The sequence below is a fragment of the Balaenoptera borealis genome (genome assembly GCF_965194805.1).
Source record: "Balaenoptera borealis genome assembly, chromosome: 5".
Lineage (NCBI taxonomy): Eukaryota > Metazoa > Chordata > Mammalia > Artiodactyla > Balaenopteridae > Balaenoptera > Balaenoptera borealis.
Genome location: NC_138862.1, coordinates 402,640 through 416,557, shown reverse-complemented (window position 1 = coordinate 416,557; position 13,918 = coordinate 402,640). Strand labels below are relative to the sequence as shown.

Sequence of the window (13,918 nt, the reverse complement as noted above, 5' to 3'; positions counted from 1 at the left end):
ACTCTACAGCCTCCCCGCCTAACCACCCCTCCTTCCCCGGGGCTGTGATTTGCCTCCGTTCTGTATCACATACGTTGTTTTTCAAGTGAAATTGTTGTAGAGTGTTCAAGATGGCCGCTTGTAAACAGAGTTTACAGTTTGGTGTCTAGCACTTTCATGTTACTGTTTCACGTCTTTGGTCACGTCATTAGAATTAGAGGAAGACCTGTTTCTAGTTAAGTAACTAGTCATTCTTTGGCATAGGCCTCTTCGTTGCTACTTTTATGCTTCCCTAACGTGCCCCTTGCGGGAACCTGTGTTGACACGCGGTGTGAGGACGGTCACAGTCACTTGCGCTCTGCGTTGGCCGTAGCACTAGCCGTCCAGAAGGGTGGCCCTGGGCAGGGTGCGCCTTCCTCTCTCAGCCTCTGTGGGCAGCACAGACGGCCAGCATGCACATCCCAGGTGCCATGTCCCATCACTCTGTAACTACCCCTCCACATCCTGGTGGTGTGGAAGACCCCTTCCTGTGCTCACATACTCTGGGCTCCCCCGGGGGCGTGAGAGGGCTGCACTGGCCAGTAGCTGGCCTGGTACCATCTGCAGGTGCCTTTCCCCCGAGGTGTCCCTGTGCGGCTCTCGGGTCTCCCTCCGGCTGGGGAGCTGTGGTCCCGGGAGGGCCAGGGAGGTGCCTGGCATCTTGCTGACTTGGCTGTGGATTTCCCTGAACTGAGCAGCTACTGTGAGGGAGCAGGCGGGATAGCTGGATTGTGGGGCCTTTGTTGGAGCAGCTCACACAGAAATTCACTCGTTCAAAACCGGTTTACTTGTCTGTGACAGCTACGGGGAGGAAAGTTTGAGAACCTCACGGTCAGAGCAGCAACTCTGGTCTCTGGTGCAAAGGCCGTGGGGGCGGCCTGGTGAGCCTTGGCGAGTGACAGCGGGGCAGTGACGGTGACAGGTTTCAAGCTGCTTCTCCTTCTTTCTGAAATGTTTGTCCGTTTCAGGCTTTGCTGCAGATGGTGTGTGACGAGAGCCACCACATCCTGGCCCTGTCCGAATACCGTGGACCCCCGAGCATCCTGAGCAGGGGCGAGCCCAGCACCCACCTCGAGTGCCTCACGATGGGGGGCCAGGGCCTGCTGGAGGCAGCACCAGCTCCCAGGGAGCATGCCACCCCAGGACCCCCGAAGGGGGAGAAGGTACAGGCCTTCTAGATACAGAGGAGAAGCAGTGGGCACGGACCTGGTTGAGGGCTTTTCTTGGCCCCAGAAGTGGGAGTAGAGGAGCAAGAGGCGGGTCAGCGGCAGGCAGGGAGGCCATGCCTGGTCAGCCACCCTCCCACTCGCATTCCCTGGGCTCCAGCCTCCAGGAGAGGCTGCGGGGAAGGGGCCGGCTGCAGCCCTGCAGGGAGGCTCTTGATGGAGAGATGGGTATGGGGGCCGGGCCGAGGGGCAACATGGAGGTGAGGGCCAGATGCGGAACCGTGTGCAAGGAAGCCAGCCGGCCATGGAGTGTGGACGGAGCAGTGGGCAGACCCCCAACTTTAAGGGAAGGGGGCAGGTGGGCCCAAGCAGGTGCCAGAGGGCAGCCAACCGGTGCATGGCCCGTATAGACACCACCCCCCCTGCGTGGATACTAACCCTAACCCCACCCCTACACACACACGCGCACGCCCCCCCGCCCCTGCACACACACACGCCCCCACCCCTGCTCACACACACGCTCACGCCCCTGCACACACACACGCTCATGCCCCTGCACACACACGCATGCCCCCGCCTGCACACATACACACGCACACACATGCGCACACACACGCCCCCACCCCTGCACACACACACCCCCACCCCTGCACACGCCCCCGACCCTGCACACACACGTGCACGCCCCCCACGTCTGCACACATACACGCACACACACACATGCACACACCTGCACACACACGCACATGCCCCCCACCCCTGCACACACATGCACACGCCCCCCACGCCTGCACACACACGCACACGCCCCCCGCCCCTGCACACACACATGCGCACGCCCCCGACGCCTGCACACACGCACACACACGCCCCCATCCCTGCACACATACACATGCACACACACACGCCCCCACCCCTGCACACACACACATGCCTGCACACACACGCACGCCCCCCACCCCTGCACACACACACACGCCCCCCACGCCTGCACACACACGCACACCCCCCGCCCCTGCACACACACGCCCCCACCCGTGCACACGCACACACACTGCCCCTGCACACACATGCACACGGCCCCCACCACTGCACACACACACGCACACACCCCCACCCCTGCACACGTGCACACACACACGCACACACCCCCGCTCCTGCACACACACACGCCCCCTGCCCACACACGCACATGCCCCCCGACCCTGCACACACACACATGCCCCGCACATGCACACGCGTGGGCGCGCACACACACACACACACCACACACACACACTGTCTCCACCATTCAGGGCCTGGCCTCCCCTGGATCTGAGGCTCATGTGCAGCGGTCAGAAGAGAGATTTGCTTGCTGACATTCACTCTGTCTTACTTCCCCGTCGTGTTGGGGAGGTTCTCTGCCCAGAGCTGGCTCCTCGTGCCCCTAGGTGGTCATGGACATCCGTGTGTCTCCGTCAGTTGGGGTGGGTTCTGTTTGAACCTGCAGGATGCGTTTATAGGGACACAGGCTCTTTGTTTCGATATTTTAGGAACCTTCCAACGTGGGCCTCGACTGGAGAGGGGAATTTCTGCAGATCGTGCAAGAGGCCTTTGAAAAGGAACGGGAGATACTGAGAGTCGAGCTGCGGCCCCGGCCCTGTGGCTCAGGCCCTGGGGGCTGCGGCTCCCTGTTGGAGAGGCTGGAGAAGGTGGTCCAGGAGCAGGTGAGCCCATGCCTTGGCTTCCCCCCGGAGCCCACCCTGACACAGAGGGTGACGGAACGTGTTTCACACGTGAATCGTGGTTCCCACGTTTCACTCGACCTTAGAGCAAGGCAGTAACTGAGCAGCAAATCCTGCTTCAGTCCACAGATAACACTGTGTTTTTATGCATGAATTCCATGAAGTGGAAAACTCTGTGCACTTACCTTCCTTCAGGATCTTACTCTGTTCTGGAAATAACTGGCCTTTCCTTGAAAGCAGAAGAGCAGTTCTAGGCGGCCCGGCTCCAGGCTGTGAGCGCTGAGCCCAGGGTTGGAGGGTCGGCACCGCGAGGGCTGTGGGAGCCTGCTCCCCGCCAGTTCCCTCGTGAGAGAGGGCAGGGTGCATGGCGAGCGTCGACCAGGCCCGGGAAGCGAGACCAAGGTGCTGGGGGCAGAGCTGCCTGCGACCTGAGGGTTCCAGGGCCACTGTGCCCGCGTTCATGCCGCACAGCTGTCGTCCGCGTCCTCCTGTGGCAGGGACGCCGGGAGCATGAGCTGCGGGGCACGGGCTGCTCTTGCCTGGCACGCCAGCCCTCAGGACCCCCTTTTTCTGCTGTGTCTTACGTCTCCCTGCCCTGATCCCCTGCCACCCCATCTGCAGGGGGACCTGCAGGAGAAGTCCTTGGAGCACCTTCGCCTTTCGGACAGGAGTAGCCTGCTGTCCGAGATCCAGGCTTTGCGTGCCCAGCTGCGGATGACGCACCTGCAGAACCAGGAGAAGCTGCAGCAGCTGTGCGTGGCACTGACCAGCGCGGAGGCCCGCGGGAGCCACCAAGAACACCAGCTGCGGAGGCAGGGTGGGTGTGGCCTCTCGGCTTTGGCCCCGAAACGTTTATCCTGACACTCACCTGTCGGGAGGTGGCAGGCAGGTCAGCGAGCCCCTAGCTGACTCCCCAGGCCGCCGAGTGCAGAACGCGTGCCGGTCAGGGTGGAGGCCTTGCCCAGCATCCTGGTGAGCAGCTGGTGGGGGCCGCGTCGGCGCCAGCGTGCTGGGCGCCTCAGGCCCACGTCCGCGAGGGCCACTGGGGCTCGCAAGAGGCTGAAGTGGCCTGTGGCAGGTTTCTGAGTTTAATTTAGACTCTGGGATTTTTACACAGACACTCATGTCATCTGCAGGGAAAGAACACTTCATCTTATTTTTTCTTCCCCATCTCCTCTCCTCCTGTTCTTGCCACTTGCCCTCGGGATGCTCTGAGTGCCGGGTGAGGACTCGACTCCGTCCCATGGGGCAGCCTGCCTCCGAGCCCCAGCCTCGGCGTGAGGCCTCACGCTGTGCACCTCTGGGCTGGACTTGCTCGTATTTTGCATCTGTGTTCATGAGGGTCCTGGTCTGTGGGTTTTTTTCTTCTGCTTTCGGTTCCTGGAGGAGTGGGTGTGTCTGCTCCTAGTTCTGGGAGGGTTCTCCAGCGAAGCTGTCCGGGCTGGGTTGTCTCTGGTGGGAGGCAGTTAGTGCAGGGGTGGCGAGTGGGGTGGCCACGGGATGGTCACACCGGGCTTCGTGCACCAGGCTGGGTGGGCTCTATGGAGGTCCATCTCGGCCCAGCTCCAGCCTCTGCCCTTGGGAGACCCCAGGCCTGAAGATCGCAGGGGTCGAGAGGGCGCGTGCCCCCCCCAACCCTGGAACCCCATTGCGTCACATGGCCTGCACGGCTGGGTGATCCCGCCCGCTCTCTGCCTGTGTGTCTCTCTCTGGATGCTCACCGGCCGCGAGGGTGAGGCTGGGGCGGGTGTGGGCAGAAGGCATGTGTCCCGAGTATCTTGGTTCCGTCAGAAACAACGGCTTCTGGGTCATAGACGCTTCCTGTCCCCCCAGAGTGAACACATCCCGTTCTTTTACTGGTTGGTTACTAATTTGTTAAATCATTTGTGCAGCTCACTTTGGACTCGTGGATAATGCTATTTTAATTCATTTAATCTCTTTCTTAGTTGAGTTATTGGCGTATAAGGTTGAGCAGGAAAAAGGTATAGTAAGCGACCTGCAGAAGACCCTGAATGAAGAGCAGGAGAAAGCAAATGACGTCCGGAAGCTGCTGGTGGTGGAACAGAACACAGTCAGAGATCTGAAATCTGAGCTCTGCGAGTGTAGACAGGACAACGAGCAGCTGCTGAAGTCTCTCAACGAGGTGCAGAAAGAGGTCCTTCAGCTGAGGTGCGACCCCACTGGCAAGGCTCCACCTTCTAGCGCCATCCTGCCCTCAGGCTTCTGGCCGAATAATGATGGAAGTCACGTGGCTCCTGCCACGTTCTTGGCCTCGAAGTGAAAGATGCCGTCCGAAGCCGCGGTTTGCCCGGCTGTCGTGATGGGTGTTGGGGAGGAGCCTCTGCCCCCGCAGGCTCGTGGGGGGCCGCACACACCGCAGGCCCCGCCCTCCCTGCGCTGGGAGCCCCGGGTGCTGGCCGGCGCCCCCTTGAGAGCCCGTGTCCCCACACAGGTCGGTGCTGGACGGCAAGGAGGGTGAGCTGCAGGCCGCGCGGCAGCAGCTGGAGGGCGAGCGCGCCGAGGAGCGGGCCCTGCAGAGCCGGCTGGAGGAGGAGCGGCTGCAGCGCCTGCAGAGGGAGCGCCAGAGCGCAAGGACCCTGGAGGTGACGCGCGGCCGCCATCGTGCCCAGGGGCCAGGGCCTGGGGCGGCGACGCGGCTGCACCTTCAGGGCTCAGAGCATCCCTGCACGTGCGGCCCTCGCCTCCGGGCATTTGCTTCCGTGAGGGCAGTGCAGCCTCAGAGCCGCGTGGGGGCCCCGCCCGTGCGCAGGGGAGGCCTCTGGCCGGCACCCTGTGTGGCAGCCGCGTGGCCACGCGCAGCGGCGTCCCGTAGGCCTGGCTGAGCCGAGCACCGTGAGGGGGTCGAGGGCCCGCCCTTCCGCAGCACCGGAGCCCCTGATTCAGGGAGGGAGGTGAACCTGGGACGTGGCACTGCGCTCAGAAAAGCGCCGCATCCACGAGCAAGGCCGGCGGAGCCACGAGAAGAGGGTTATTGCTCACTCTCCTTTTACCCAGAGTGTGACGTCAGAAGCTCCAGCTGCGGAAGCTGTTCAGATGCTCTTGCTCTGGCTTTGACTTGCCTCGTCCCACTTTTCCCCGATGCAGGAGTTAAGGGCGTCTTTGGAGAAGCAGTGCGCGCAGAGTAACCAGCTGTGCGTGGCGCTAAAACACGAGCAGACGGCGAAGGACAACCTCCGGAAGGAGCTGCAGATCGAGGCCTCGCGCTGCGAGGCGCTGCTGGCGCAGGAGCGTGGCCACCTCTCAGAGCTGCAGCGGAGCCTGGAGGCCGAGCAGGGCCGCTCCCGCGAGCTCTCGGAGGCCCTGCAGCACGAGCGCCTGCTCACGGAGCGGCTGAGCCGGCGGCCGCAGCACAAGCAGGCGCATCCGGCTCTGCTGCAGAAGCTCAGGGGCTGTGAGGCCCGCGTGCTGGAGCTGGAGGTGGCACTGGAGGCCGCGCAGCAGCGAGCCCTGGAGGCTGAGGCCCACGTGCACCGCCAGGAGGTGGAGCGGGAGCAGGAGGTAAGTGCGGCGCCGAGGCCACCCGTGGAGATCCCGCCGAGCGCGCGGGAGAGGTTAGAGCAGCCAGGACGTGAGGACGCGGGGACGGCAGCGCAGCCGAGGCCGAGCCGAGCGGATGCGGAGGAGTGGAGCAGGTGGCAGAGAGACAAGGAGACGCTGGTGAGCCCGCCACGGCCGGAGGGCCTGTCCTGGCTCCGGGCTGTGCCTTGGTCTGGCCACCGCGGCCTTGTAGCAGGTTGGAAGTCGGGAAGCGCGCGTCCTCCGACCTTGTTCTTTCCCAGGTGGTTTTGGATCCTCGGGGCCCCTTGCGGTTCCGTGTGCATCTGAGGATCGGCTTTTCCGCTTCTGCATTAAGGCCCTTGGGATCTTGGTAGGAATCACACTGAATCTGTAGATCGCTTTGGGGAGTGTTGTCTCCTTACAATGCTAGGTCTTCCCATCCGTGAAATCGGAAGGGCTCTCTGTTTATTTAGCTCCTTAGTTTCCTTCAATAATGTTTTGTCACTTTCAGGTGATAAGCTTTGCGTTTCTTTTGTTAAATTTATTCCTAAATATTATTTTTTTGATGCTGTTGTAAATGGAATTAGTTTTTACTTCCGTTTTCAGGTTGTTTGTTGCGAATGTGTAGCGATACGGGTGATTTTCACACCTTGATCTTGTGTCCTGTAACCTTGCTGAACTGGTTTATTAGTTCCAATATTTTTAATGGATTCTTCGGGATTTTACATATAGAAGACCACGTTTTCTGCAAATTGACATAGTTTTACTTGTTCCTTTACAACCTGGATGCTTTTGTCTCTTCTCCTTGCCTGACTGCCCTGGCCAGAACCCACGGTGTGTGAGGGCAGGCGTCCAGCCTGGTTCTTGATCTTGGGGGACCAGTCAGTCTTTTACTGCCGAGTACGATGGTAGTTGTGCCATTTTTGTAGATGCCCCTTTTCGGAGGAAATTGCCTTCTATTTTTAGTTTATTCAATCTTTTCTATTTTTTACTTTTAATCATGAGAGAGTATTGGACTTGTTCTTTCAGTGTCTTTTCAGATTTACGGGTTTTGTCCTTCTCTTGATATGATATAGGACATTGATTTTCCTATATTCAGTCATCCTAGCACTCTTGGGATGCCTCCCACTTGAATTTGGTGTATAATTCTTTTTTAAATAGTGTTGGATTCAGTTTGCTAGTATTTTGTTAAGGATTTTGCATTTATATTTATGAGGGATATTGTTCTGTAGTTTTCTTTTCTTGCGGTGCTTTTGGTTTTGATATCAGGAAGATCTTGGCCTTGCAGGATGGGCTGGGAAGTGTTCCCTCCTTTATTTTTTGGATGGGTCTTAATTTTAGATACATTATACATTGACCAAAAGCATTTGTTTTTGAGGAAATTATATCCTGTGTTTTCTCATGGATTGACCTTTATTTTGCTCTCTTTAAAAATATTTTTTAGAACTTCAAAAACATTACCTTTATTATTTCTTTTTGGGGGTTTTGGTAAATTATAAAAAGCTCTTAAAATGCACAAGGAAAACCAATGGCCTGGTCTTTTTAATGGTTAGGCTGCTGTGAAATCGTCAAGAAATAAATATTAGTGAGATATCATTCACATGCTACTGAGTTCACCAATTTAAATTGGACAATGCAGCGGTTTTCAGTGTATTCAAAAGTTGTGCAGCCATCACTGCAATCAATTTTAGAACATGTTCCTCACCCACAAGGGCACCCCTGGGCCTGTTAGCAGGGACCCAGCCCCTGGCACCCACTGGTCTACTTTCCATCTCTGGATTTGCCTCTGCTGGTCGTTTTGTGTCGGTGGAATCACACGGTGTGTGGCCTTCTGTGTCTGGTTCCTGCCATGGGGTTTTCAAGGCTCACGCGTGTTGTGTGTGTAACGACTGGTGTTTTTGGTGGGGTTAAACAACCTGGAACGCAGTCGTGTTTCATCACTAGAGGTTGTGGAAGTGGAGGAATCGTTCGGGGCTGTGGCAGAGGCCGGGGGTTTCCTGACAGAGGCGGCTAGAGTCACGGCCCTGGGTGGGCCTTGGTCACTCGGGACCCCCAGAGCGTGTTCCAGGTTTTTTGTGCGTGTTGGGGGAGAGAGGTTTGTTGTCTTCATGTGCTTCTCAAGGGGCTTCCCAAACCTTATCCAGAGTCTTCTGCCAAACCTTTTTATTTAATTTTGGGTTTTTTTTCTTTTGTTTTTCTTTTTTTTGTTTGGTTTTTGTTTTGTAAAAATGTAACGTGATTGCTTAAAAAAAAAAAAAACAACAAAGTGTTTTCCAAGTCAAATTAGTAACTGTCCTTCATGATGCACCTTGAAATGTATTTTTCTTTTTTAAGTATGTTGTGCTTTTGGTGTTATTTTCACTGTAGGTAGTTAGCTTGATCTGGGTTGTGGGGTCTTTTTCTGGCCGTAGTGGCCCAAGCCTCTGATAGTTATTTCAGGGCCAATTTCATCTTTCCTAAACAAAATAAACCAGTGGGTCTCTTGGTTTTGTTACTTTCCTCATCTGGAAAATGGATAAAAAAGGATCGCAGTTTCCTGAGGAGGCTCGAGCACTGAATGGGGGCGATGCCGGGAAAGGGCGGGAGGCGCTGGGTGGGAAGCAGGCCTGGGCCGTGTGCCGGCCTGAGGAGCGGCTGGGCCGGGCCTGTGCCCTCTCTGCCCTGCCTGGTTCCGGCCTGGCCGTCTTTGTTTCCCTGGAGCCCCCCTCCCCAGGCGTCATCCCCTGGGGTCAGCCCCCATGCTCTCCGAGCCCCTGCCACTCCCTGAACTTCTCAGCACGTGGAGTGGTTTCTGTCGGTGGTCTGCTGTCTCCCTGTGGAGACTGGGGTCCTGGGTGTGGGGCAGGGAGCGGCCTGGCCGGCTGGGTCCCCTGGCACCTCCGCACTGAAGGGCGGGGATCGCAAGTGGGGGGCACAGGGCCTCCTGAGACTCAGGCCCGCCTTCTCGGTGTTGAGCGCCCACTGAATGCCCGCATGCGTGCTGAGGTGGGGGGCCGGGCTCGGGCTGTGGCTCGTCCCGTCCCGGGCCCTGTCCTGGATCCCTGGGGTGGGGGGACCCTGACTCCGCATCGCGCCCGGATCCCCCGTGTGGAGCGTGTTGGGGGCTGGTCGGTCGGGGCCCGGGGCCGAGCTCCTGGCTGCGGTCTCCACCCTGGACCGTGTGTGAGGCTCGCTTCTGTTTTTCGCCGTTGCTGGCAGCGGGAGTTAGAGCTGCGGCGCCAGCGGGACGCGCACAAGATCCAGCAGCTGCAGCGGACGGTGAGGGAGCTGCAGGCGAGGGAGGCCGTGCGCCCCTGCCCGGAGCCAGACTCGGAGCCCGAGCGCCCCCGGGAGCAGCAGCAGGGCCTGGAGAAGGTGCGGCAGCAGCTGCTCTGTGCCGCGGGGCTTCTGACCAGCTTCATCAACCAGACGGTGGACAGGCGAGTCTCGGGACTGACCCGGCCATGTGCCCAGCACCTTTCGTGTTGAGAAAAATTCTGAGTTTGGGGCGTGTCTTTGATTTCGGGTTCAGGTTTTAATGAAACGGACTCTATTTCTCACCCCACGTGTGCGGATGACTTCGTGGGCAGTATTCTCTTGAAAGATGACGACAGCGTTGTGGTCTTTGCATTCTAATATGACAGGAAATCCAGGTGTCTTTCAGATCAGGTCTCTCCATGGCCCTTTACCCTTGCTCAGCACCCAGAGGGTCCGGCCCGAGGCCAGCCCCCCTCCCACCCGAGTCCTCCAAGGCAGGGCTGGTGCCCGGTGTCTGTGCAGCGTTTGCCTCGCCTGACACCCTGGCCGGCTGCCCACGAGGCCGGGATGCGTCTGCCTGGTCGAGGACCCACGGCCCTGCTGTTTGGCGGGAACCAACGTTGATTTGCCCTTTTCTGAGCACACGGAAGCTCAGACCGTACAGCTCTCCTGTCTGTGATTGGGTGCAGTTGATGGAGCAGCAAAGTCTTGCTTAGGGACAGCGCCTCAGTAGCCGACTCAGAGTCCCGGCAGAGAGCAGCGGGGGAGGTGGGCACACTGAGGGAGCCTCCGTGGTCCGTGGTCAGTGCTCAGGGGCTGGAGGCTTCTGGGCTTCACAGACTGCCCGCTTCCAGGCCGTGCCGCCTTCCGGCTGCCACGGTCACCGCAGGGCTCCCCGGGCGCTACGCGGAGTGCCTGCCGCCCGGGACCCACACGCCCCTTCTGAGTGTCCGTGTGCCTCTCCAGGACCATCAGCGACTGGACATCGTCAAACGAGAAGGCAGTGGCGTCCTTGCTTCACACGCTGGAGACGCTCAAGTCTGAATTGGGCACGACCAGCTCCTGTCGGGTGAGACCAGCTTTCTTGTTCACTGTGGCCGGGCCTGCCTCCCACCTCGGCCTGTCGCGTGGTTGGCTCAACGCACTGTTCCTGGTGCCCACGGGGGCGCTGGTCTGTCCCGCTCTGTGGCCGACGGCCCGGCCCATCTGCCGCTCACGCACTTGTGTTGAGGCTCTGGGCTGGAAAGGAGCTGCCCGTCAGCAGCGTCGGGGGTGCTTCAGGAGTCCTGACTGCTGCTGTGAATTCCCGGCAAACGTCCGTGGCAGTTAGGACGTCGTGACGTCTGTCGTGGAAGCAGCATGCAGCGCGGGCAGCAGGAGAGCTGACCCTGCCGGTGTCCTGCGCCCGCTGGGGCCTGGAAAGAACACGCCTGTTCAGGGGACCCTCAGGGATAAGCGTGCTCCTCCCGCCACCCGTCGCGCCCTGCCTGTGCCGGTGGCGCCGTCGGAACAGGGAGGGGCTCGTGTTTTGTGACAGCCTCCCTCTGTCCATGCCCGGTTTCGTGCAAAGCCTGTTTCATAGGAGAGCGAGAGGAAATGTGATCTGACGGGACGGCTTTTGCCCTCTCCTTCCCGTACATGGACTCTGCCCAGCCCCGCGAGCTTCCCGCCAACCCCAAATGCGTTTAAAGCTGTGATCCGTGAGAACAGCCCACAGTAAAAGCCACGAGCAGCGGCTTTGAACAAAACATTTTCCGACCTTGTTTTCTCCTCAAGAAGACGACGACGGTGGAGCTGCAGGTCGAGCTGGTGGACGTCCTGCTGAAGGACAGCGAGTCCCTGAGCAGAGCACTCAGCGCGGTGACGCGGGAGAGGGCGGAGCTGTGCAGGGCCGTGTCCCGGCTGGAGAGGACGCCGCGGGCCCCGAGGGCCCCGCCGGAGGGCTGCGCGCGCAGGGTACGCGTCCTGGGGCCCCGGCGGCTGCAGGCTGGGTTCGATTTGCTTATGTTTGGCGTACGTTTTTGAATCTGGCTTCATGAGGGATGTTAACCTGGAGGGTTTTTTTCATTGTCTTTGGTCTTGTCCTTATGAAATGAGCTGGGACGTGTTCCCTCCTGTTTTCTGGAAGAGATTGTGTAGAGCTGGTATTCATCTCTTCCTTAAGTGTTTGTTAAGATGCACCAGTGAGACCATCCGTGCCTAGTGTTTTCTCTTCCGGAAGGTTCTTTGTGCTGGGCTTGGTGTTTCTGGTGCTCCTGGGCAGGGTGCCCTGTCAAGGCCGGGCAGGTCCCGCTGGCAGTCACCAGAGGGCGGTGGTGTGTCCCCAAGCGGGACCTCTGTCTTCTCAGTTCTGTCCAGTTCCGCTTTGTCTGTCCGAAGCGCTGTGGGGTTAAGGGGGCTCCTGTGCTCGTGGGGCCCAACCGCCGGCAGACCCGTGGCCCTGTTCCTCGTCGGGAGGGGCTGTAAAGGCGAGAGGTGCCGTTGGCGCCGAGCACGGCCGCCTGCTCCCCTGGGGGCTCCTTGTTCAGAGGGCGCCCGGGGTGGACTAAAGCACCATCACCTGGAACGCTTTGTCCTTCGCCTGGAAGGTAATGAATCAGGAAATAAATGTAATGAGCGAGCGAGAGGCAGGCTGAGGGTGGAGAGACTGGAGCGTCTTCTCCTTTGTGTCGGGGTGACTCCTGTTGCTAGAGTGTCTTTTCCCAGGAGAGACCGGGCTCTGTTAGAACCGGGAAATGTGGCCTCTTCCTTCTGCCCCAGCAGGGAGGTCACCCAGCTCGGCACCTCCCTCTTCCGAGTCCTGCCCTGAGCTGTGGGCCGTGCAGCCAGGCTGCCTTGGCGGCAGCTGAGCACGTGGCCCCGGGCGTGCTCCGAGCTGGCCTTGGCCTCGGCGACAGGCGGTCCTGGCTGTGCGCTGTGGGCGGCAGCCTTGGCCCTCCCTGTGGGGCCCTTCTTCTGTTCGTGTGTCCACACCGGAGCTCTGGGGCGCTCAGCACAGCGTGGTGTCCAGGCCACGCGGCCAGTGTTGGCACACGTGGCCTGGTCACGACATCCCCTCTGTGCGGTGTGGGCCCCTCCTGAGGTGTCCAGGGTGCGTGGCTCGATGGCGCTTCAACAGAGCTGGGTGTCCGCATCTGCCAGGGGCAGCATTTCCAGGGCCAGGGAGGACAGGGGTGTCTAATAGGCTTAAAGCTTTGAATTCAGGGTGATTTCTCAAATGTGAGGGTTTTGTTTTTAGTAAAAATATACCTTTTGTACAATTGTACTTCAGTAAACGGTGTGTAGTAACCATCCTTGAGTGTAATAAAATAATCATGTAACAACCGGGACATCACTGAGAAGAGGCTGAAGAGAGGGACCCAGGTGACCGGCACCTGCCCCAGCCCACCCGTGTCCAGTGGGCACAGCATGTGGGCGGCTCGGGCCTGGGAGCGGTCACCACTGTGCTCTCAGCCCCTTTTCTTTTCTTTTCTTTTCTTTTCTTTTCTTTTCTTTTCTTTTCTTTTCTTTTCTTTTCCCCTCCCTCCCTCCCTCCCTCCCCTCCTTCCTTATTTTTTTGTCTGCGTTGTGTCTTTGTTGCTGCGCGTGGGCTTTCTCTAGATGCAGCGAGTGGGGGCTACTCTTCATTGTGGTGCACGGGCTTCTCACTGCCGTGGCTTCTCTTGTTGTGGAGCACGGGCTCTAGGCGCGGGCTTCAGTAGTTGTGGCATGTGGGCTCAGTAGTTGTGGCATGCGGGCTGTAGGGTGCAGTCAGTAGTTGTGGCGCACGGGCTTAGTTGCTCCACAGCATGTGGGATCTTCCCGGACCAGGTCTCGAACCCGTGTCCCCTGCACTGGCAGGTGGATTCTTAACCACTGCGCCACCAGGGAAGCCCTCAGCCAGCTTTCTTGAGATGCTGTCCCGGGAGAGCAGCTGTGTAGACACGCTGTCTGTGGCCATTGCAGAGGTCGGACAGGTCTGCATGGAGGCAGGACAGGATGGTCTCGCCGGGCTCAGCGCAACACCCAGACCCAGCACTGCCTGCGCCGGAGGCTGGCGCCTACAATGCCAAGGTAAGACCAAGCCCATGGGCAGTGTTAGGTGTGCACACACCGTCTCATGGCTGCTTCTTACTTGTTTAAGATTTATGTTTCTAGGCAAGTTTTAGGTTCACAGCCAAATTGAGGGGAAGGTACGGAGATTTCCCGAACCCTTTGCCCCACCATCCACTTCCCCCCAGGCAGTGCGTGTGTTGCAGTCGAAAGACCCACAGC

General features: G+C 59.0%; 1 protein-coding gene across 1 annotated transcript in view; it reads left to right on the top strand.

Annotated features, from left to right (window-relative positions):
- The window catches only part of PCNT (pericentrin), a gene marked incomplete at its 5' end in the record, with an annotated part of 84,684 nt that overhangs the window by 58,483 nt on the left and 12,283 nt on the right, over window positions 1-13,918 (top strand). Inside the window, 10 exons of the mRNA XM_082392574.1 lie at window positions 987-1,181; window positions 2,717-2,890; window positions 3,530-3,725; window positions 4,855-5,077; window positions 5,361-5,511; window positions 6,014-6,427; window positions 9,626-9,846; window positions 10,631-10,733; window positions 11,441-11,620; window positions 13,610-13,717. Coding sequence (XP_082248700.1) covers window positions 987-1,181; window positions 2,717-2,890; window positions 3,530-3,725; window positions 4,855-5,077; window positions 5,361-5,511; window positions 6,014-6,427; window positions 9,626-9,846; window positions 10,631-10,733; window positions 11,441-11,620; window positions 13,610-13,717 — 1,965 coding nt within the window. The remainder of the gene's footprint in view (window positions 1-986; window positions 1,182-2,716; window positions 2,891-3,529; window positions 3,726-4,854; window positions 5,078-5,360; window positions 5,512-6,013; window positions 6,428-9,625; window positions 9,847-10,630; window positions 10,734-11,440; window positions 11,621-13,609; window positions 13,718-13,918) is intronic.